This window comes from Macrosteles quadrilineatus, unplaced genomic scaffold, assembly GCF_028750875.1.
Source record: "Macrosteles quadrilineatus isolate MER2022 unplaced genomic scaffold, UCM_ALF_1.0 Scaffold_3__2_contigs__length_128488019, whole genome shotgun sequence".
Taxonomy (NCBI): domain Eukaryota; kingdom Metazoa; phylum Arthropoda; class Insecta; order Hemiptera; family Cicadellidae; genus Macrosteles; species Macrosteles quadrilineatus.
Genome location: NW_026542596.1, coordinates 91515143 through 91540811, shown reverse-complemented (window position 1 = coordinate 91540811; position 25669 = coordinate 91515143). Strand labels below are relative to the sequence as shown.

The 25669-nt window shown below is 35.1% G+C and overlaps 1 protein-coding gene across 1 annotated transcript; it reads left to right on the top strand.

The window, feature by feature from the left end:
- Positions 1-4410: 4410 nt before the first annotated feature.
- Positions 4411-19764, top strand: LOC128988863 (peptidyl-prolyl cis-trans isomerase sig-7-like). The gene is made up of 9 exons (XM_054410582.1): positions 4411-4562; positions 6012-6208; positions 7679-7811; positions 8055-8159; positions 8608-8763; positions 13992-14088; positions 14585-14826; positions 15210-15417; positions 16115-19764. The coding sequence occupies exons 2-9, from the start codon at positions 6139-6141 to the stop codon at positions 17582-17584; spliced, it is 2481 nt and encodes an 826-aa protein (XP_054266557.1). The 5' UTR covers positions 4411-4562; positions 6012-6138; the 3' UTR covers positions 17585-19764.
- Positions 19765-25669: the final 5905 nt, after the last annotated feature.

Genomic DNA, 25669 nt, shown 5'->3' with positions numbered 1-25669 from the left:
ATCTTTGGTTTTGTGCAAACCAAATGGTCGTGCAACCGAGGTCACATGAGGTCCATTCCAGGCTGTATAGCAACACTACTAAGGAGTGGGCTAACCTAGGGTACGTCATTTTATGTTCATAACAATGTGTTTAACCCATATCAAAAGAAAAACGAGAAAAAAATTTAAGAGGAGATGCCAGCAATAGGTTTTTATTGTAGTCAGATTTAGTAATTTTAGGTAATTTTTTAATTTAGGTTAAAATTAAGGTTGTTACAACTTTAATTAGCTAAACACTGCTTAGTATTGTTCATTACCCTCTAAATAATGTAAATAGACATATAAAACAATAATTTGAGTAATAGCATCTTCGTGACACCGAGGTCACATGAGGTCCATTCCAGGCTGTGTAGCAACACTACTAAGGAGTGGGCTAACCTAGGCTACGTCATTTTTTGTTCATAACAATGTGTTTAACACATATCAAAAGAAAAACGAGAAAAAAATTTAAGAGGAGATGCCAGCAATAGGTTTTTACGGTAATCAGTTAGTAATTTTAGGTAATTTATTAGTTTATATTAATATCAAGGCGATTTCTACATTAATAAGCTAAAAAGTGCCTAGTATTGTTCAATACCAGCTAAATAATGTAAATAGACATTTAGAACATACATTTGTGTAATAGCATCGGCGTGCAACCGAGGTCACACGAAGTCCATTCCAGGATACATAGCTACACTATTAAAGAGTGAGCTAACCTAGAATAGGTAATTTTTGGTCCATAACCATGTGTTTAACGCGTATCAAAAGAAAAACTAAAGAAAAATTTAAGGACAAATGCCAGCAATAGGTTTTTATGGTAGTCAGTTAGTAATTTTAGGTAATTTTTTATTTGGATTCAAATCGATGCGGATACTTTGGTGTGGTTTGAAACTAGTTGTTTAATTCAAAGTTACCTATCTCAACTATAAAGGAGTGGGCTAACCTAGGCGACGTGTTTTCTAGTTCGTAATGATGTAATAAACATATTTTGAAAGAATAAAGAAAATCGTGCCAAAGGGATAGGCCAGCAATAGAAATTTATGGTAATTTATTGTTCTATTGAGGCAGATTTTAAATAATGCATTAAATTGATAAATAATAATATTTTTTATCGAAATGGTGTTAGGGATTGTTTATTAAGGTGTAACTAACATGTATAAACGAAAAAGTTGATTTTTAGTAAATTAGGTTCTTATGGAACCGAGGTCACACCAGTTTAATTCAAAGTTACCTATCTCAACTATAAAGGAGTGGGCTAACCTAGGCGACGTGTTTTCTAGTTCGTAATGATGTAATAAACATATTTTGAAAGAATAAAGAAAATCGTGCCAAAGGGATAGGCCAGCAATAGAAATTTATGTTAATTTATTGTTCTATTGAGGCAGATTTTAAATAATGCATTAAATTGATAAATAATAATATTTTTTATTGAAATGGTGTTAGGGATTGTTTATTTAGGTGTAACTATCATGTATAAACGAAAAAGTTGGTTTTCAGTACATTAGGTTCTTATGGAACCGAGGTCACACCAGCTACAATCAAAATGGCCTATCTCAACTATAAAGGAGTGGGCTAACATAAGCGACGTGTTTTCTAGTTCGTAATGATGTAATAAACATATTTTGAAAGAATAAAGAAAATCGTGCCAAAGGGATAGGCCAGCAATAGAAATTTATGGTAATTTATTGTTATATTGAGGCAGATTTTAAATAATGCATTAAATTGATAAATAGTAATATTTTTTATCGAAATAGCGTTAGGTATTGTTTATTAAGGTGTAACTAACATGTATAAACGAAAAAAGTTGAGTTTTAGTAAATTAGGTTCTTATGGAACCGAGGTCACACCAGTTTAATTCAAAGTTACCTATCTCAACTGTAAAGGAGTGGGCTAACCTAGGCGACGTGTTTTCTAGTTCGTAATGATGTAATAAACATATTTTGAAAGAATAAAGAAAATCGTACCAAAGGGATAGGCCAGCAATAGAAATTTATGGTAATTTATTATTCTATTATGAGGTCCATTCCAGGCTGCATAGCTACACTACTAAAAAGTGGGCTAACCTATACTACGTCATTTTATGTTCATAACAATGTGTTTAACACATATCAAAAGAAAAACGAGAAAAAAATTTAAGAGGAGATGCCAGCAATAGGTTTTTTACTATATTTAGTTAGTAATTTTAGGTAGTTTATTAGTTTGTATTAATATCAAGGTGATTTCTACATTAATAAGCTTAAAAGTGCCCAGTATTGTTCAATACCAGATAAATAATGTAAATAGACATTTAGAACATACATTTTTGTAATAGCATCGGCGTGCAACCGAGGTCACACGAAGTGCATTCCAGGATACATAGCTACACTATTAAAGAGTGGGCTAACCTAGAAGAGGTAATTTTTTGTTCATAACCATGTGTTTAACGCGTATCAAAAGAAAAACTGAAGAAAAATTTAAGGGGAATTGCCAGCAATAGGTTTTTATGGTAGTCAAATAGCCTAGTAATTTTAGATTTGGATTCAAATCGATGCGGTAACTACTTAATTAGCTAAAAAGTGCTTGGTGTTGTGCAATATGCTCTACATAATGTAAATAGACATATAAAACATGAATTTTAGTAATAGCGTCGCCGTGCAATCAAGGTCATATGAAGTGCATTCCAGGCTGAATAGCTACACTAGTAAAGAGTGGGCTAACCTTGAATACGTCATTTTTTGTTCATAACCATGTGTTTAACATATATCAAAAGAAAAACGAGAGAAAAACTTAAGGGGAGATGCCAGCAATAGGTTTTTATGGTAGTCAGCTAATAATTTTATCATTTGGAAAAAATTGGAGGTGGTTACTACTTAAAATAACCTCAAACGTCTTTAATATTGTTCTTTATTCTCTAAATAATGAAATAGTAGTTTAATTTCATTCAACGTATTGTACAGTTTTATACATATATATTACTTAACCTTCATAATCAACGCTGTGCGTGTACCGCCAAACGCCATCTTGGCCGTGTTTCGCAAAAAAAAATTGCCGCCACTTGATATTTTGGAGGTTATGTCAGCTGCTTTGTGACGAATCCTACTGTGACGCCATCATTGTTGTGACGTTTTACTGTGACGTATATTCGTCGGAGGGGCGGTAGGAGAAGTGGAATGGGTTATTGCTGTTCTATTGCCAGTTTCACGCTGATCCTTGCCTAGCCCCTAGCTGCATGCCATTAATGTATTTTTAAAACAACTAAGTTATGACAATCGTGTGATGTGTAAATAAGTTTTAATGAAAAATTAGATTAGGTAAGTTTACTGGTCTAAAAGCTTAAAAACAGGTTGATAAAAGGGCCTAAACGTACTTGATTTCTATCTCAACAACACAGTAGAGTCCCGCAAACTCGGCACTCGATAACCCGGCAGTCTGGATAACTCGGCCATCACCTGGCTCAGAAAATTAGTGATTTTTTGAGTCCGAGTTAAACATGGGCTCAAGTCAAAGCATTTGCAACTCGTGACAAGGATTTGTTGTACTATATCTGATGACTTAATACCTACTTGTAAAATAAATGTAAATAAATAAGGCAGCTAAAAGGAATAAAAATTGTATTGTTCTTATTTTTAACCCTAGTTCCCGATAACCCGGCATTTCACAAACTCGGCACCCTTCCAGTCCACATTACGCCGAGTTTGTGGGACTCTACTGCATTAGCAAATAAGAGACCCTCTGTGTAATTTAATTAGACACTCAGGTGTGTGTTGTAAGTTACGGGGGAGGCCGAGATTTGTTTGAATGTCCTGTTTTTATTCTGAAACAACCTGGTCATCCTACTCTGGGCCTGACTTTTACAAACACAAATCAATGACTAGCCTATGCCTAGCCTATATTAACTAAGCAAATCAGGTTAAGATTAGGGTTTTCTGGGTTTGGACTATCATGTGGTCCATAATACAAATTAAAAATAGCCATAACTTAAGCCTAATTATTAATACCTCAAAAGTTAATTAGGAATAATTACTTACCTTTAACTTTAAACTGTATGTAGGCCTATAAATAAATAGTAAACTTAAACTTAGTAACTTAGTTGAAGTGAAGGAGGAGAGTGATGAGGAAAGCACATAAACATAAGCAAACGGCAGCCGACAGCCATACAATAACGAAAGTCGAAACGATACGATAGTGATAAACTTAGTACGAGTACGATATTCCACCTTCAACAGATCGCTCAATCGATTACGTCAACAACTTTTTTTCTGACAGCTGACGTCATCGAATCCTCTTCTGTACCTCCCTTGAGTAAATCCCAAAACTCGGCCAGCTAGTAGAGCAGAAGCAGACACGCAGAACGAGAAAAGAAGAAGACAGAAGAATCAAGCCAAGCAAGAAGCTCGAAACAGACGTTTGCGTTTATTATTATTCTATTCAAAGTCAAACTCAAACTCAAACCTTTTCTGTGAATTAGGTTATGTTGTGTGTTGTGTCGTGGCTCTGACTTAAGTTTAGTATAGCGTAGGCTTAAATATTTCTCAAATCAAGAACTTGAGTTTTTAACAAAGGTAATAGTTATGTAGTTTGTAATTAGTTGTTGTATTGTAAAATCTGCATTACATCTTAAAAGGAAATATCTATTCGTACAACGTAATCCTGCTTCCAGATGGCAAAGTAGGCAGGCTAATTTGAGAAACAACTTGCCATTGCAATGGCCAAATAAATAATTGAATTGGCTTTTCTTGGATTATGCTAAAAGATTTCATTTTTATTTTGAGAAAGTATCCTATCGTCATATTAAGTTATGATAAGTTAGTCCCAGGCCTACCTTGAATTTCAGTGGGCTAAGGGCTGTACGGCATGAAAACAACAATAGCTTTCAAAATATTCGCTTTACCCTACCACACTTGGCAAAATTGAGATATCCTTTGTATGCCCTATTTAAAAATTAAGTTACCGATATTCTCAATCGTAGACTCGGCCTACTTAGGCCTTTGCCTACTCTAGTTTCGATTATGATTTATTTAGTCTCAATGACAAAATACCAATAGCCTACATTACATAAGTTAGGCCTACATTCAGTGGCGGCTGGTCCATAAGGACTAGAAGTTTTTATCAAGAAAAGTGGCCTAAACCAACATTTAAATAACTCATAACTTGATTTACCTTCCCCAGGTATCAGTAACCTCCCAATAAAATTGATGGGTCCTCCCACTACTTTAACCTATCAGGCTGCTACTGGTTACTTGCAATGTTACGATGCTACTAACAGTTAACAAAATTAAATAACAAATGAACAACAAGTTAAACAGCATAAATTGTTTAACAATAAACAGATAAAAAAACAGCATAGGCCTAAGTTAACAATAAACAACAACAATGGTTAAAACAAGTTGGCAAGAAAGATTGCCCTAGAATGCTATAATCGCTAATGAAGTTAGTTAATCCTAGAATGCACGTACGGGGTAAATATTCTCCAGACTTGTTTTTTTTTATGTGAGTGAATGTATGAAAGGCACCCCGTTGCTTCCCGCTTCTGAGTGACACCTTATAGTTGACTCATTTATGACTTAGGCCTAATCTTGAAAATTTGATCAAGTAAGGTATTTAACTGGTTTTAAAAAGTCATAACTATTATCAAAATTCTACCCTAAATTTAATTGGTTTATGCCCTGGTAACTTGAGAGTTTTTTAAGATCACTTTTCTGGTAGGTAGGTCTATTTGTTGGATAGTTAATGTAGGTGCATCCATGTAAAATCTCAAAATTTTTTCTTATTAGTTAGGCCTAGTTAAGTTATTTACCTCCTTATCCAAACTACAATAATTTTTACGCAAATGAATACTAGCCCTATTGGGTGTGATAGGTATCACTGTTCAATTAAATACGGCTTTTCCATTACAGTAACCTCACTCCTTATCATATCTCTTTAGTTTTTGTCAGGTTGCCGTAATGAAAAAAGTCTTATAAAAAAGGGTTTACATCCTAAAAATGTACCAAATAAAACACTTTTTTTAGGAGCACAGTCAGTAAAAGGCCAGATCTGAAGCAAAAAAAGCGGTACGGGCTAAGAATATCTTTGTAATGACACCAAACCTGCAGTCCTAGATCCAGTGTTGGAGAAAGTGATACAAAATCACACATCATGGCGGTGGTCATTGAAACTACTGTCGGTGACTTCACTGTGGATTTATTTATTGATAGTAGGCCTCAAGGTAACTTATTGTTTAGTTAGTATAAGTTATTGGTTCTCCCATCCATGGAGAACTTGTTATTTTTAAATTAATATATCAGACATATTAACATGCTACAAAATTAAACTACACAGTTAGGCCTATAATAAACACATATAAGTCATACAAAAATACCTCCGATAACTCATTTCTCATTTGATTGTGATTAATCAGAATAAAATACCCTAACAGAAAAACAATGTGATTGTAATGTAGAATGTAGGTTCCTTTACATTATTCTAATGTGCAGTATCAGACCAACATCTTCCTAACCTGCACTCCAAGATCACCAAACTTGACTCTTTGTGTTTTTTTGTTATGTGGATTTTTGAAGGAGAAAGTTAACTTTCACAATATTGTGACAGTTGATTTTAAATTAACGAGGTTAATTGAAGAGGAACTTTTTATATTTTCGGCAATTTTTCAGAAAAACTTATGGCCCATTTTTTTTTTTTTTTGCCATCAGTGCATCACGTTTGATAGCAACAAGTTTGACATAAGAGTTATGAGTCAGTGATTATTTTTTTAAAATTTAAATTCGTTGAAAACAGATTATCTGTATTGTATGTAATAATAGCTGCGGAGTTTCAAGTGTTTAACGTCTGGTTTATTGATTCAAAAATTGATACCTCATTGTTGATGGATACCTGGTTTTTAAAGACTGTGTGCTAGTTATATTAGTTAGGTAACCTATGTTAAGTAATATCCGGTACTACAGTAGGTTCTCTTGTTGTTAATAGTCATGAATCTCTATTTCTGAACTAAAATTCTTTTATCTTAAGTTTTAACCCTTACCGTTGACAAATATATACTCATCGAAATTCCCTCTGCTCAAAACGTAATGGGAGACTATACTCGCCTTTGAATGTACCCATTGGGGTAAAAAAAGCTAGGCCCCTATGCAACAGCAGCTTGCAACACTTGTACCGAATTGATTCTAAAAAGAAAAAGTAATGGCTAGACGTTTTTGTCAAGTTAATAATGCATTTTCATAGCAATTAATAACATACTGTGTAATTAAACAGTAAAGTGAAAATTTTTTATAAAAATTTAAAAAAACTAAAAATAGGCTAATTAATGTAGGCCTATTTGGTTTAATTTTAGGCCTACCGGTATTTCATATAAAATACATGGGAAGTTAGCTTAGGTCTACAGGATCCTTATTTTTTATGTTTCAATAGGTAGGAAGTTATTGGGGAGCGAGCTGGCGTAGTGGTTAGAGCGCGGGACCTCAGTCCCTGAGGTCCTGGGTTCGATCCCCGCCAAGTCACCAATGGATTTTATCTAAGTGATAGTGCCGCAACCCCTAGGTCTAGCCTGAAGTAATGTGAAAAACAATCCCAGGCTCGTGCCTAGCGTCCTTAGGACAAAAAAAAAAAAAATAGGTAGGAAGTTATTAAATAAGTCCTACACATTTACTGTAGGAAGTTTTTGAAATGGTTTTTGTTTCAGCTTGCAAGAATTTTCTGAAGTTGTGTAAAATGAAGTATTACAACTTCTGCCTGTTTCACTCGGTACAGCCAAACTTTTTAGCCCAGACTGGGGACCCTTCTGGCACTGGGTCTGGTGGGGAGTCTGTATATGGGTAAATATACTATGTTTGCATTTAAAAAATCTTAGACCTCCATTACATTTTATTACATATCTAAAGTTTCAGCTCTAGATTATTCAGTAATTAATTTATCACCGTTTTCATTATGTTTCATAATTTTGGCAGTCATTGTAATGTTACTGCATGTTTTCCAATGCACTAACATCTTATGAATTTCACATTTTACAATCCACTTCTTGAAACCATTAAGTATTCTATTTTGTTAATTATTTTCAGGCTTTTGTATGGTGATAATGCAAGGTATTTCGAAGCAGAAACCATGCCTAAACTGAAACACAACAAACCAGGTCTTCTGTCTATGGTCAACTGTGGAAATAATATGTAAGTATAATTGTATAATTTTCCTTAATGACTGAAATAACTTGTTGAAGTTAATTTTTTGAAAAATATGGCACCACATTTTTCTGTTGCGGTCTTTGTCACCATTTAATTCAGCATTATATATCCTACCTAACGTAATTAAAAATTATGTACCTATTTTTCAAATAGGACCTAGTTGAAATCACTCATTAAAAACAATAGTCTGTATTTTAAAACTAATTGGAGTACATTCTTAAGTGTTTGATTGAAGTTCATGGATTTTCAATGAGTTGTTATTAGTGATACAGCATTTAAAAATAGTAATTTTTCTAGGCTTTTGTTCAAACCCATTTTAAATTCCCCAAAACTAGGAGTTGGTATGACTGTATGGTGAACATTGTGTGTTTGAAGAGATCTCTAGCAGAGTTTGTGGAACAGTTGGTAACACTGTGATTCAACCATGTTACAGGTTGGGCTCACAGTTTTTCATCACACTGGGGGAGGAGTTGGTATCACTGGATGGAGAGCATTGCGTGTTCGGAGAGATCTCTGAAGGGGCAGAGATTGTATTGAAACTGAACGAAGCCATCTGTGACACACAGCACAGACCTTACAAAGACATTCGGTAACACATCAAAATAATCTGTAGCTTGGGTACTAATGGTCATACTTGGGCTCTAAAAAATATTTTTTGAAATTTCTGTTACTTTAAAACCACTGTAACTTATCAAGTCACAACATTACACACACTATAAACATTTAGAAGCAAAAATATTGCACCTAAGCTTTTAGGTTTAAAATATGTATTGGCTACACTTTGCTTCTATTAATGACTTTTTGTCCTTAGCTGTCAAAAATCAAATAACATGCTTAAAAGTTTATTTGGTACCAAAATTAACCTATGTAGATTTGGCATGGTTGTAGTCTTTGGGTTGTGGGCCTCACAATTTTATGGCAACCAGTAATTATTCTACCTAAACTTATGAAGAAACATGGCATGAAGAACCTCTGCTGTTGCCACTGTCAGCTGCTGTCAACACAACCTCACGACATCCGCCAGCTGTACCATCTGAGTCTTCTTCTGACGTGCTGTGTTTTAATGATTAATTGTCTGGTTGCCATAAAACAAGTTAGGCCCAACAGGTAACTTGAGAGGTGGAATTGCTGTACAAACTTGGCTATTGTTGTTTTGGAGAATTATTACAGATCGGGAGATTTGACTTTAACGTGAAGAGGATCGTTTACTACTCACTCCACGAGAGGAACTCGCTCGCTCAAAGTGGTTAGATGAACTTCGTTTCCTGGCGGGCCTAACATCAGATTTGGTTTCCTTCAAATTTTTCACACAGTTCTGGATAAGTCAGCGACCTTCCAGAACTTCAATTTTGTCGTTCAACCTTAATCACCAATCCGAGCAGCTTGGAACTTCTATCCAAAGATTTGCTGCAGTTTCCTGGATTTCTCACGAAGTACCAGGGCTACAGCATTGCTTCAAGTCTCATCCAGCAAAGATGATTGTAACAAATCAAATAAAGAATTGTTCTGAGACACCTCGCTCGGTATTATATTTTGTTGCACACTCCTTTAAAAATTTGTGAATGATTCGGTTTATTCTGTGATGACGTTAATGCCATTGAGGAAATGACACCAATAGTTGGAATGCAAATAAAATATTAAGAAGATATATTATTGGTCTTGAGGTATAGCTACAGTACTTTAACTCATAATATTTTTGAACTTTCCTCCTGCACTTTTACCACTTTGATTTACCATCTTATAAAAAGAACCAAAAGTTTCAAAACTTATAATGATAACTGTTTAGTATCAGAAAGTTTTGTTTCCCTGTGTTGCAGACATATTGGTGATATTTATTGTATGTCAAGCTATTAAGGCTTCATTATCAGTTTGTTTGAACTGTAACCATTAGAGAGATAGTTCTATTAGTTTACTGTCTCAACGGACATTCATTGCCATTTGATTAAAATTATCAAAACAAAAATTTACTGTTTAATCCAAATAGGTGGCTTTATTTTTTTTAGAAGCTTAAACTTAATCATTAAGTACATTGAGTTTTTTTTGTAATATTTGATGAGATTCAGTATGATAAAAATGGTGTCTAAATTTAAATTGCTTCATTACCACACACTTGTTTTCTACTAGGTATTTTTTAAAGGGATTTCATATATACTGTAATGTTTAAAAAGTAAAGCATTTTGTTAAATTTCAGTCTGTTTAGAGGATTTCATTTTTTTCTGCCAGTAATGAAGTACAATAACTTAATGACTCATAATCTGTTAATAAAATGCAAATCCATTCAAAGTCTGTGAATTTATATTTGCGTGAAGTAGTGTTTTTTCTTACTATAGGCAAAACAATGACTGTTTTTAAAACTGAGTTCTATGTTTAACTTAACTGAATTGGTTAACAGATTATATTTATCTTTAGATGAATTGAAATAAAAATATATTCTTTAGTCTATGTTGTTTAGAATGTGTTGTATATAAAAACAACTTTGTTTTACCTACGTAAGCTTTCCTTACAAATCAGTTATTAACAACCTAAGAAAGAAAATGTTATATAAATCAATGTTCCTCTATCATAACAACTAATTTAAAAGGGGGGATGGACTTGGGCTCTCTTGAATTATTGTCCCAAGTGGAGGTGTTTAGGGAAAATCTAAGTTACACTACGATGAAAAAACAAATTTAAACTATAAAACCAGCAAATGTATTTCTCATCAATCTTTACAAGTCATGGAACAAATTTGGACTAACTAAACAGTTAGCCAAAATAGCCGTTGTCACTAAGAAACTCTCTGACGTGATGACCAATTGTGCGAGCTTTAACCAACACTTCACGCAACGCTTCCTTGACAGCAGATTTTTCCCTTGCAACAAAATAGTATCGGTACCTTGAAAAGTGGACTTTTATGCCGATCAAGTATCGGCAACCTTCAAAGGATGGGTCAAACGGGCCGCAAACGTAACCGGATTACAACTCACCGGGGGCTGAGGGGCGTTCTCGTGTCCCAAATGGTAGACGGTTTGCCTTTCCAAACTGACACGGTTCGCAGATCTCGTAGTTGGCTGGCACTTTGATACCCATTTCGGATTCAAGCTTCGATCGGACACAGTGTTTATCCATGTGACCCCAGCCCTCATGATATAACTGCAGAATGTGATTGTCTTCTGCTGCATTAGCGCAAACCTCAGACGGTTGAACTGTGCGTAATGAGGCACGATACAAAGTTCCACCACAGTTCCGAGTACCTTTGAATACAGTTTGTTCGTTAATAGTAAACCGACACTCGGTATTAGTCGATTCAAACCTGCTATTAGGGTTTCGATCATGGGCAGTGAAAATGGACACTAAGTTCCGAAAAACGTCAGGAACATACCAGACATCGTTGAGTGTGAACGTTTCCAGTTTCCCATTTTTATAGTTCGCTACTTCGACTCCACTGCTAAGAGCTTTTATAGCTTCCTTTCCCGCAGCCTTTACTGTTGTGTTCGAGTTTACTGTTTGGATGTTATACTAAAACTAAAAGTTATACTACGATGAAAAAAACAAATTTAAACTATAAATCAAGCAAATATATTTCTCATCAATGTTTGCAAGTCATGGAATAAATTTGGACTAACTAAACAGACAGCTGGTAAAAAATAAACATTCACATCATCTGTAGTATGACTATGACAAAAAACAAAAGACAGGCATTTTCAACAGGCTCAAGTCTTAGAAATGATTTGTTGTAAAAAGGCTAGATTGAAAGTATCAGTTACGACACTCTCTTGCGATGTATAAATTATGTATAGCCACACAACATTTTTTTTATAGTCCAGCAAACCTTGGTCAATAAAGTTAAACTAAATTTAACTTGATCATATCTTTTTTGTCAATCTAAAATGATTGCATCATTAAGATACCCATGAATATAAGGCCTTATCATTATTTGGCTTAACTCTGCATTAATGATACAATAGTTATTTGTGTAACTAGTGAGCAAAGTGGCATTTGCTGCATAAAAGAGCAACGTTTAATGATGATCTCGAGTGCAGCAAAGGCCTTTTGCACTCCTGTTACACATTATATTTTTCCTATAGTCACTATAAAGCATATAAATAATTAGTCTTTCAAACACTATACAACACGTTTTTAGGTTCAGCTGGCAACACAAATAGGTGCCCTAGAGAAAGTAGTCCCCGGTCCGTATCACTCCGCTATTTTTTCCTCGGCAAGCAATGTGCTCTGCGACTTGAGAAAATAGTTCCGTATATTTTTGTAATTTGCAGTGGTTTATTAAGATCGTAGGAATGTTTTAAAAACATTTAAAAGAAAAGTCCAGAAAGTTCCAGAAATACCGAAAAGAGAACATAAATTATAAACACAAAATGACAGGTTAAATCGTAGTTATAATAATAGTCAATCAGCTGATTTTGTAGGATGCAAATCCTACAAAAGTTGAATATATTTACTGAATCCAAGACAAAAGTGGCAACGCCACAGCCTCGACCCACTGAAACAGCTGTTGCAATTATTCATAATGGAGCGTCTGCACAATGATAATGTTTACTCATTTGTTATCACCATGGTAATAGGACGGCCGTTGCGACTTTGCCACATACCAACGCCGTGACCTAGTGTTAGAAGAGGCTATGCTAAAACAATACCATTATAGAGTAGATAAAATCCACTTACTAAGTCAAAACAAACCATTTGATATAATTTGTACATAAAGTAAACACAATGAATACAAAAAGTTAACAAAACTTATAAGAAGTGCAATGCCTTTGTAAAAAATTCAGTCTGAGAATATTTGATCTTGGACACTTCCTGCGGCAGCCGCTAAGTATATCGCCACCGTGTGGCCAAGTTAGCTGACTGAGTGAGAGAAAGAATTGGCTTAGAGAGAGAGATAGAGATAGCGCTGCCCCCGCACAAGCGATTGTAGCAGCAGCCGCAGGAATCTCATTTCGGCGGCAAAATTCCAGTCTTGACTATTCTCCATAAGAATTTTGCTTATTAAAGGGTTTGTATTCATTAGTAAACAGGAATGTGTCGATGAATCATAAAGAGGCGGTTGATTCTTAAAGTTTTATTCTTTTTCAATTTACTTACTTGTCAAATCAGTTAGTTCTATGTTACTAAAGCTCAAATTTCACCATCATGAAGTCAGTGAGTTTTTATTTGATCAAAGTACTACTGTACCTTAAAAAACTATTTTATGAAGAATTTTTAATTTTGAAGAGTAGACCAAGGTTTTCTGATCTGGCTGAGCTATTAGTAATACATCTTGCAGACAAATGAATAATGAATCAATACTTAAATGAAGGGCTTTGAGGGGCCAGCTCAAAATGTAGTTGACCACCTTTCGAATTCTAACTATCAACACTTTTGAAAGGTGTTTAAAAGTAAAACATACTATTGATACTTGAGACTACATAAGCAATGAGTTAGTAAAATGTTACATTACCATTTACATCCTGAATAAAGGAGAATTTGTTTAAAATCAACCATTAATGGTTTTTCTTATGTAACCAATGTACAGTAAATCCTATCATCCACCCTTTCATAGTTCAACCTCAATTTACATTATAGAATTCATTAATTCTCTTTAGAAGGGGGTGTTGATGAAGATATTTTCACGCTTAATCGTCAACTTTCCGTTGTAAATGTTCAGAAATTCATTTTATTTTGTAATTTTAACTTACATGAAAACCACTAAACTGAATATTAGGTATATTTGTTTTCCCCAGTTTTCATATATTAAAACTATGAAATGGGAACTAATGTTGAGTACTTTACATCAAATGTGGTAGTTTAGTTTTAACAAATTTCTGTGGTGTTTGGCAGCATCACACACACAATTATCTTGGAGGACCCGTTTGACGACCCATCTGGCCTGGTCGCTCCTGACATGTCACCCGAGGCGACCCAGGAACGACTTGCTGTGAGTTCCTCATTGAATTCAACCATTACTTTGCTCTACGATCTCAAGAAGTAAATCTTGACCCCAAACATAATTTTAAAACCTTTCGTAGTTCTCAGCTCTCTGGATTGGTATAGGATTTCCCAAAACAGCATTTTAGCACCTTTTAGTTGTTTGTAAAATATCTTGTCCAGAAAAGAAGTTTAAAATCTGTTTGTTGAGGCCGTTAACTGTAACTTGTCCTTGGAACCTCTTAAATAATGACAATGAAATACTTTTGAAAGTAGTAGCACGGCAATCAATCTTAACTAGGCCTATGTACCAAATTGATTAACTTGATTCTTCGCTAACTACATTATGATGCTTTTGAGAATATCAGTTACCTAAATTTCTCTCGTATGGTTTTAAAATTAAGGCAAACGATTGTGAATCTTTGAAGAGTAAACCATTTCTTATACAGTTCTTGATAAAAATTACTGTACTTTCAAACTTTTCTATTGGTGTCTGTGTTGTTTAGAATGGCAGGATCGGAGCGGACGAGGAGGTGGATGAGACGCAAGGACTCTCGGCTGAGCAGGTGGAGGAGTTGCGGCAAGAGCGAGAGGCAAAGGCCAGAGCGACCATCCTGGAGATAGTGGGCGACCTGCCTGACGCAGAGATGGCCCCTCCAGAGAACGTTCTTTTTGTCTGCAAACTAAACCCGGTCACAACTGACGATGATCTTGAGATTATATTCAGTCGATTCGGAAAAGTAAAAAGGTAAATTCTACTGTAAGAGTCAGTTGAATTAATGTTTGACCAGAATCAAAAGTTTTACAATATCTGTGAATTAGCTTACAGTTTTGATTCTAGATACTAAGACCTCATTGGTTAACTGCAAAAAAGATTTTTTAAATGCATCAAAAAACAAAAGAAATAATCTTTCAAAACATTAAATAAAGTTCTCTCATTCTGGTTTATTCAACAAAAAAACTATGATTTTCAAAAAATGTCTCAAAACGTTGTCTAGTCCTTATTTAAGTTTAACATGCAGCTAGCAGTTTTGAAAATAATTCAGCCTATTTTATAATATTTCTGAGATATTACATCCAAGTCTAATTACTTCATATTTTTAACACTTCTAATCCTCTGGTGTTTTACAGTTGCGAGGTTATAAGGGACAAAAATACTGGAGACTCTTTACAGTATGCCTTTGTCGAGTTTGAAGAGCAGAAAGCTTGTGAGGAAGCCTACTTCAAAATGGACAATGTTTTAATCGACGACCGCAGAATCCACGTGGACTTCAGCCAGAGTGTCGCCAAGATGAGATGGAGAGGGAAGGGCCGAGGCGTTGAGTATTTTGATAGCAAGGTAAATTTTTATTCTTGAAATAATAATTATCTGTATCCAGTTTTTATTTAACAGAGATGTCTGAGAAAATTGCATTGTTGGATTAAAGCAACTGTTTTTCTTTTTAATGTGCTAATAATTCTGAATTATGTCTTAAAAACAAATACTTCAAGTTACTATCTTGTTTTCCTCTTACACCAAAGCAGTAAAACGTAGTATGGCTATTTTTAATTTTTTAATCAATTGGTATAAGTGCTGCTGGAACTGTTTTAGTTGACAACCACTTACTAATGTATAACCTTGTGAGAAAAACTCAAACACACAATTGGTTTTCTTGGTTTTCATCAACTGAATCAATAAAAATTTTGAAAAACTTTGGGTATTTGTGTTCAAAGATCTTGATGAACAATTGATCAACTGTCACAACTTAGTGGGGTGTTTAAGAGCTTAGTTAAGCAAATTTTAGCAGAAGATTTGGAAATGTATAGCTTTGCCAGTTTTGTTCCACATGTTTTGATTGTATTAATGATCAAAAAGATCGTCCAGTTGAAACTAGTGCTTTACATAGTTGAAAACTGATCTGGATATTTAGTCATGGTGCTTTAATTTTTACATAGATGTTTACATAGGGATTAGTTGGTATATGAACAAATGTTAGCAGATGTTTTTATTTCAATTCAAATAAGTGTCTAATAAAAATGAAATTATTTTCGCACAGGATCAAAGTAAAGATGGTAGAAGCAGCAGGAATAAGGAAAGAGAGGATTCCAGATCAAAAGGAGAGAGATCCAGTAGACGAGAGAGAGATAGAGAACATGAAGAACGGGAAAGGCGTAAAGACAGAGGAAGGGATAGAGAAGAGGAGAGAGGCCGTGAAAGGGAAAAGGAGAGAGTCAGAGACAGTGATGACAGGCATAGGAGACGAGATGAAAGAGAACGCAGCCGGTCTGACTGGCGAAAAAAGGATAAAAGGGACTACAGGGAGGATGACAAGCGACATGATAAGAGAAAAGAAATAGAAAGTTCACGTAGAAGGGAAGATGACTCAAAGAGAGTTAGTAGCAGTAGCAGCAGTAGAAGAGTTGAAGAAAGGAAGCCTGAAGTTAAACGAGAAGAAAAGAGATTGGATACTAAAGAAAGCAAAGTGATTAATGGTAAAAGTAGTAGCCGCCAACGTGACTTTGTAAAAAGTGATAGTGTAGATAAACTTCCAGTTAAGACTGAAAAGAGAGAAATTATAAACAAAGAAGAGAGAAGTTCTAAATACAATAGTCCACATCATGTTTCGATTAAAGATGAAACCCTGTCTGATAGCTTTAACGACAGTCAAGAGACTCAAACACCCAGAGAGGATAGTGAAAAGAGTTTGAATTTGTCTACAAATAAAAATGTTCCTGAAGTAGAATGCAAAAAGAATATTTCGTCTAGTAGAAGATCTAGCAAAGATGATAAAAAACCCACTGAAAGTGCTAATTTGGAAGATTATGAAAATGGTCAAGGCAGTGAAGGGAAATCTAGTCTAAAAGATGAGAAGAAAATTACGACCACAAAAAGTTCTCATGAAAAAGATAAAAAGAAAAGTTTGAAAAGAAAACGCAAAGAGTCTGAGACAAGAAAAAGAAAAAAGAGACGACATTCAAGCAGCAGTGAATCTTCAAGTGAAAGCAGTGATAGTAGTGACTCCTCATCAAGCAGCGATTCTAGTGACTACAAACATGGTAAGAAAAAGAAGTTAATTGTCGCAAAAAGGTACTATCGTGGTGGCAAATTAGTTAAGGAAATTAAGAAGAAGAAACGAACAAAAGATACTTCTGATTCTGAAAGTGAATCAGAAGAATCTTCAGCTTCCGATTCAAAACGGAAATCAAAATCCAAAAAATATAAGAAGATTTCAAATTCTTACAAACAAATGAAGAAGAAATCTGTGAATTCTTCTGAAGATAGTCGGAGTGAAAGTTCGTCTTCTGAAGACACAGATGAGAAGAGCCAGAAAAGGAAGAAGAAAAAAAGTGATAAACATATAAAGAGAAAGTCAAAACACTCTAAAAAGCGAAAAAGAAGGAAAGCTCATTCAAGTAGCAGTTCTGACTCTGAAGATAGTGACCAAAGTAAGTCTCATGATAAGAAACAAAAAAAGATCAAAAGTTCAAAGCTAAGTACGAACTTGGTAACTACCACCAGTGAATAACTGAGACTGAACATACATTTGGAATTTGGACCTTTTTAATATTGGTTGTGGAATTTATAGCATAGGTTGTATATTTTTTACGTAATGTTGAAGATTTTGTTGTATACATAATTGCTGTTTTTATCTTGGTAACTTTTTGAAAAATAAGAATTCAGTTAGCTTACCTGAGAAATTGAAGCCCAACCAATAGATAGACAAACAGGATCACAACACATAACGCGTGTTTGTGTATCTTTTAGCCTATTGGCTCTAAATATTCTCAGAATAGCTAAAAAAATCATTTCTAATCTCTTCCAAAATGCTAATCAGCCACTTGGCGTCCCTAACAGGTATATTTTATTACTTTTTCCAATTACATATACTGATACTTAAGTGGAATTACACTGTTTACAAAATTAAGGAGACAACAGAGGATAAGCAGACTTACCTTAAAAATTGTAGGCATCTCACATCACCAAAGTAACACAAAAGAAACCACAAAGGAAATGTAGATATATTTGGCAGTAAGTAATTTTCAGCTTTGTTACCCTTCTTTAAATACCAAGGTAAGTCCCTTAATTAAGATGTACTACTGGTGTCAATGAAGATTTTGGAAGGTTTTTTGCAGAGTACAGTATCTCGTATTAAACACAAATTCTTGATCCAGTTGCCATTTGTCGTTGGGGTATCGATTAATGATGTTATATAACAAGTGACATTGGATGGTAATAAAGTTTGATCGTTATCGATTGAGATGGGAACGTCACCTAGGTGCTTATTTTACCTAAAATGAGTGTAGAATCATAGACTAACCAACACAAGTAGACTTCCCCATTGTAAATTTTGAAGCTCGTTTTTCATGTCTAGTTCATGTCCACACTGGTGGCTAAAGTGTCGACAACATTTTGTTTATATTATTTTAGAGTTAATTTTATTAACTTTACTGCTTGGTTATATAACTAGAGGGCAAGTTATTGTTTATGATTTTATTGTTTTATTTGGTTAAACGGGGTTTTAAATGACTGAAATAACAAGAAACAAATTTTAAACAAAACACGACTACTGTGTACCAGACAGAACTAATGATAAAATCGGCTTAAGCTATTCCATGAGGATGGGTAATCTACTAATGAAGTATGTTTTATCTATGGTAGAATGGTGTGAGATGATATGTGTAGCTTTGTTACTGACTGTCAGCTGTTTCATCAGTCAGGATCATTTTTTCAAGCCCAATGATCAGGAATGGCTGTGTCCAGTTACGAACCATCAAAAAGCAACTTACATTTCTCAGGATCGAACCGGCGACCTTTTGAGTGTTAGGCGAGCACTTTAACCACTCACTCAGCTACCCATCCAGTTTGGACTAGACTCTTGTGAGAAACGTAAAAAATGCTAGTGGCTTAGATACACACATTATAAAACAGTTTGACTTTTAGGTATTGTTAATTTAAACATTAAATGTTTTTAGAGATCAAAAATTGACCCTGCATTTACTTATTAGCTGTAAGCTTTAGAAAAAATACTTTCCTGTTATTTTTTTTACTTTTTTATTGCGTTGTATTGTATTGTAGCCTACCTAAAGTTTACATTAAAACATTTCCTGATATACAGGCAAAAATAATTTACAGAAACAATCCATACCTCGTTTGTGTGTGTTAAACATGATAGAAAGTTTGTTTGCTTGTGTAAAGAAAGATTTTAGTTTTTTACAAGCATTCATAAAAAAACCTAATTGTATTTTTTTGTAAGCTTAAACTTCTGCATCGGAGATAATTAAGTTGTCATCACAAATTCCAAATGGTAAAACAATATTTTTTCCATAAAGGTTTGTAGTTTAAGGAAGTTTACTCCTCGATCCATGTTGAGTCTGTAGGTTGACTGATGCTGTACATACAAATATTGTCGACATTCTTATAGTTTATGAATTACAGGGTTTTAATTTACTTCCTTTTTAACTAAGTTTCTGGTGGATAAGTTTAGGATTGCAAGATGAAATAAATGTATAGTTTACTTCCTGCCTTGAAATGTTAAGTTCTAGCAGGTACAGATACAACCTATATTTAAGTTTGTTAATATCTCAATGTGTGAAATAATTTTTATATAGTGTGTAAGTAAAATAATTCGATCCATGTTAACAATATATATTGTACAGTACATTACTGATTTTAATAGAATGATTTATTTGTATTTTTAAATAAAGTGGCGTCCACTGTTATAGTGATGTGTTTCAACCATCCCTGGAATTGGAATATTATGTGTTACTGTTATACGTTTGTGTATTTCACAATGGGCACATAAACTAGATAGGAAACAATTGACAACTGAAGGGAAAATTTAATTTGTGGACTTTTTAAGGTTGGCCTACCTGCACGATTTATGCAACTTGCATTCCACTCTTAAGAAACTACATTTAGAAATAAACGGTATCAGCAATCTAACACATACTTTCTCCCATTAGCTTGTCAACAACCTTTATCATGGGTAAGCGATGAGAGTCACTATGGTATTTAATAGGTAAAATCTCAAAAGTGTCATTAACTTTTGAACAGTAATTTTAACAGGAATGAAGGGATGCACTATTTTGTTTAGAATTATAAGGACCATAACAGAATAATTTCAATCAGAATCAGTTTTTTAAAATCTATTTTTCCGTTTTTTAAATGGGTTTTTATGGGAAAATAACATGAGTTACAATAACTTTTGAACCATATTTTTTACAGCAATGGGGGGTTGCACTATGTTGTTTGGAATTACAAGTATTACCACATACTAATTTCAATCTAAGCCGGTTTCTTTTGTAAGTACGATTTTCTCTTTTTATGGGAAAATAACCTAATTTGCAATAACTTTTGAACCCTAATTTTTACAGAAATGGGAGTTCTACCATTTTGTTCAGAATTTAAAGGGCTACAACATACTAAATTTTTATCAAAGACATTCGGGCCATTATTGAGAAAATCCGATTTTTCCGTTATTTTATGGGAAAATTTACATTAAAAATCTAAATGAAAAAAAAAACGACTGGAGATACCATGAATGAGTACCTACATACAAAATTTCATCAAAATCCAGGGTTGGTACGGTCAGGGAAAACCTGGAAAACCTGGAAATGTCAGGGAATTTTGTTGGTCTGGAAAAGTCAGGGAATTTTGGAAAAAATCTGGAATTTCTCTTGAAAGACTACATTTTTTACAGATATGCTACATTTTGCATCTAGGTCTCAATACTTGGTCAAAAACATCGAAGTTTGACGAAAACATCGATGTAACAAAAACATCTGGAACCTACCATCGATATAAAAAACATCGAACATCGACAGACATTCTATCATCACCCTCTGATTACTGGCTTAATTGAACGCACCGAGCTCCCAGTGTTTCTACACGACCAAAAGAATATAATCCCGGTCACTTGGTTAAGAAATCCCGTTTAATCCCTTAAGATTTTTGATGTTAAATTCTGAGTGTTGAATTGGACATATTTCGTTTAAATAGTTGTTTTAACATTGCTATTATATTTTGTTAAGGTAATTTTTTCGATTGGGGTTAGTTTTTCACTAAAATAAAAGCATAGTAAATAAAAACGGACGTCATAGCCAAAACTCCTGTTTTATCCCACATCCCCTTCAAATCCTGCTCATGCTCTAAAAATCCTGTTTTCGGGATCTTATCTTATCTTATCTGACAGGGGCAGGTCTTTAAGAGACCTTTAAGCACTTCATCCGAAATCGAATTATTTGGGGTGCGCAATAATTGCTTTCTTGTTGACCTACAAGTTAAGGCGCCCAATGAATGCCTGTAGCTTCCCAATTAGTTCATCCTCAGGAAGGTATCTACCTCTAGCCATATTTCCAAGAGTTATCGATCTAGCGTCAAAGAGCTCGTTACAATCAAAGAGTAAGTGATCAGCTGTCTCTTCTGACCTATCACAGTACCTACAGATCGGTTCACCATCATATAAGCCCATCCGTTGTAGTTGTTTCCTGAATCTTCCATGACCAGTTATCAGTTCAACAATTAATTTAATTCTTCGTCTGTCTAGTCTCAAGAGGTCACAGGCAACCTTTTTAGAAGGCCTAAACAGAGTAAGCTGGCTGACCCTAAGAAGGGGAACATCGACCCAGCGTTTGCGATGCTTTTCCTTGGCCCATGACGCAATCCCAGAACATGCACTGTTTCGTGAGATGCCACAGAAGCGTTGTGGGCCTATCATTGAAGTCGCAGAGGCAGTATTTGCCAATCTGTCTGCAGCTTCATTTCCTTTAATGCCTGAGTGTCCTGGCACCCAGCAAAGCGTAAGGTCATTTCTCCTACCCAACTCAGACACAGAAGCAAAACAATCCCACACGAGCCTGGAGTTGAATTCGTAAGAGTTTAATGCTTTTAAGGTCGCTTGACTATCAGTATAGATATTGATTGTTTTGTCTCTGATATCTTTGTTAAGATGTTCTTGAGCACAAACTAGAATGGCAGTGACCTCCGCTTGAAAGACAGTTGGGTACACCCCCATTGGAAGACAAATGCCAGTGCCTCCATTCATCCAATGCACACCTGCTCCAGTGCCCCCATTTTTGATCTTAGAACCATCAGTATAGCATTCTAAATCACCTGTGGGTATGGGTCCTTTTCCGCCAGACCAATCCTTCCTATCTGGTATTAGTACTTTGAAAGGCTTTCCAAAGGAGTATTTTTTGGACATGTGATCTGAAGGCAAGTGCAATTCATCATTATGTACCACCTGAACAATTTTGGAGTGCCCTTTATTGTTTCCTGAGGTTATCCATAAGTATTCGCATCTAAGGCGTTGGGCTGTTTTACTTGCTACCACCTTGATGTAAATGTCGATAGGTAGCATATCAAGCAGACAGTCAAGAGCCGCTCCAGGACAGCTGCTTACTGCCCCAGTTATCATTATAAGAGCAAGCCTCTGAACTCCTGCTAAAGCTTTGACAGCTATAGTAGATTCCATCTTTGGCCACCACACAAGCGAACCATATGTAAGGGCGGGTCGAACAACAGATACATACAGCCAGTGCATAAAAGTTTAGGCTGTAACCCCCATGTGCCACTTACCATCCGCCTGCATGCCATAAGGGACCATTTGCCACGCTCAGTGACTTTTTGAAGATGTGGTCCCCAGTGAAGTGATCTGTCCAAAATTACACAAAGATACTTCACCTGATTCTGCAGCTCTATTACAGTGCCCTGCAGTCTTAGTGGGCCGATCCCATCCAGTTTCCTCCTTCTTGTGAAGGGTACTATTACAACTTTCCTGGGATTTATAGAGAGCCCATCTTCCTGGTACCAACGGTCCACTACCCTTAAAGCTCTATTCATAAGGTCAGTTATGGTTCCGTGGAACTTTCCAACCACAAGGATTGCAACATCATCAGCATAACCTAAGGCGAAAACCCCACTTTTGTTGAGTGTCCTTATAAGGTCGTCTGCTACCAAATTCCAAAGGAGAGGAGAGAGAACCCCCCCCCCCTGAGGGCATCCTCGAGTAGTTCTTGCCTCGATCGTGTCATTATGGAGTGAGAGCCTAACCTTCCTACTGTGAAGCAAGGATTCAATCCATCTACATATTATACCGTGAAAACCTCTTCCTCTCACCGCATTAAGAATTGCTGGAGTACCAGTATTATCAAAAGCACCTTGAATATCGAGAAAGGCACCCAGGGCCACTTCACTGCTCTCTAGAGCTTTCTCAATCTTGCTTACAAGTTGGTGCAACACAGTCTCGCATGATCTTCCTGAGACATACGCATGCTGATTATTATGAAAAGGATGTGTCCTAAGAGCTGTATCCATCATATATCTTGAGACCAACTTTTCTAGGATCTTAAGGAAGAAAGAAGATAGAGAAATGGGTCTAAATGACTTAGGATCAGTGTAACTATCCCTTCCTGGTTTAGGAATAAATTCGATACGTGAATTACACCACCCTAAGGGAATGTGTCCTAAGGCTAAGCTGGCTCTGAAAAGTTTTCGGGATAAGTTAATAATCCCACGTATGGAAACACTGCTAGTACCGGGATGCGCGGAAGGATAGGCCTACATTCATCGTTTCAATTTCAATACGATACTGAATACAATTCCTCATTGAATTTATAAAAAGAGAAAAGAATTTATTTATAAAAATAAATACATCTGCCTTAAAAAATAAGGTTGCCAATGACACAGAAAAAATTATACAAGATAAAATTGTATAAGACTGATTAATTTTGATGTTTGCCATATAGATGATTTCTCATTATGCTCAATGAACCTCTTAATGTTTCATGAGTAATAATTTTCAAAAAGGATCTGTCCAAATCATATTGTTTCCAAAAGTTCACAAAAAATTTTGATAATGTTCCTCTTGAACCAATAAACAATCCAATCACCTCAACTTTCCAAATTTTAAAATTTTGCTTGAAATATTCAAAGGTAGGATCATATTTTTTTTTCTTTTCTTCATTTACTTCGTTAGGTTGATTTATGTTTATTTCAAATCGAATTGTTGAATCGAGAATTATGCCTTTGTTAGTATCTCTTTCTATCAATAAAATATTTACTCTTCTGGTGCTTCCTTTAGAAGAAAGACAGTGTACTTCTTCTTGCACTTCCCATGTGTTATACCTTTTTCGGAAGGCATTTGCTATGATACTTCTTATTTTGTGATGCCTAGTGATTCTTAGAAGTTCACCAAACGGATAGAAGCCAAGGGCATGTGCAAGGGTTTCAATCTCACCACAGGCATGCCTGCAGCGGTTATTGCCCTGACTTCTGCTGTGGAGAACACGCACTGGCACCACATTTGCAATCATTTTTATACTGTCTTTCCACTCAGATTCTGACAAGCCTTCTTTATTAATAATACTTTTATTTCCCGGAGTATAGTCTTTGAAAAGTTCAACACCTTTACCCTTTCAATACTGATTCAACCTTTAATAAACTAAAAAAAACTGCACTTGTAGGAGTTTATAAAAAAAATTTTATCCTGTTAGTTGAAACATTTAATAGTTTAGTTTGGTATTACTTTTTGTCTCCGGTACAAGCATGGTAGTTATTTTTCCTATATCACATGTTTCTTCCGATATAAGCCGATGATATCGCAAGCAAAATATCGATATATATATCAGTATCAGAAGCACCGTATCGTCTATCTGCTAGTGTCAAGTCAAGGCCAAGTAGAACATAAAGTGTGAGGTTAAGTTAGTTGGTACTCTTAATTTTCGAGATTCCAGATGTTTAATTCTTTTCTTATTGGTTTTATGAGTAAACTATTTAGGCCTACATTTTTTCTAATAATTCTCGATTCTGACTATTCGATATTTTGACTGATATTATACTTGACTGATATTAGACTGATATTATACTTTTTCCTGGAAAAAGTATAATATCAGTCTGGAAAACCTGGAAAAGTCAGGGAATTTCATTTTCCAAAATCAGTACCAACCCTGAAATCGGACTACAGGTGTAGTCTGTAGCTCTGTACACAACCACACGCACACAGACATCACTTTGAAAACCGCTTTTTTGGGTCCAGAGGGGCACCCAAAATGGATATATCCACTCAAACTCGAAAATTTTGACGAAAACAATGCTTTCTCTATATATTATGGTATAGGGGGAGAAAGTAAAAAACAACAACTTAACAGCTGCAATTTACAAATAGGGGAGAGCGGGGGCTATAAATGCAACACTATAACTTGGGGAAAAAAATTAAATATCTTTATAAATTTTGAAAATAAAATAGTATTTGATAGGTGTGAAGTTATACAAAACTTTCAAAAGGATCTAGAAAGATTAGTTAGTAGAAGGGGCTATACCGTACAGTCTAAAAGTCATTTAATAGTACTGCAACAAATTATTGTAAAACAACTTTTTATTAGGCTTCTTATCAAGGTTATGGTTATAGACAAGAAACAGTGTATTACAATTTAAACATTTTAGAACAAATTAATTACATTTAAAAAATCAACTTTTATGAAAAACATTAAGTTTATGAACAAGTTAAAAGATTACATCCCAAACCTAAAAGAGGGAAGATAAAAATCACAGTTAAGCATTTTAGCAAATGTAGTTCTCTGTGGACTCCACAGCACTGCAAGCCGAATGGATC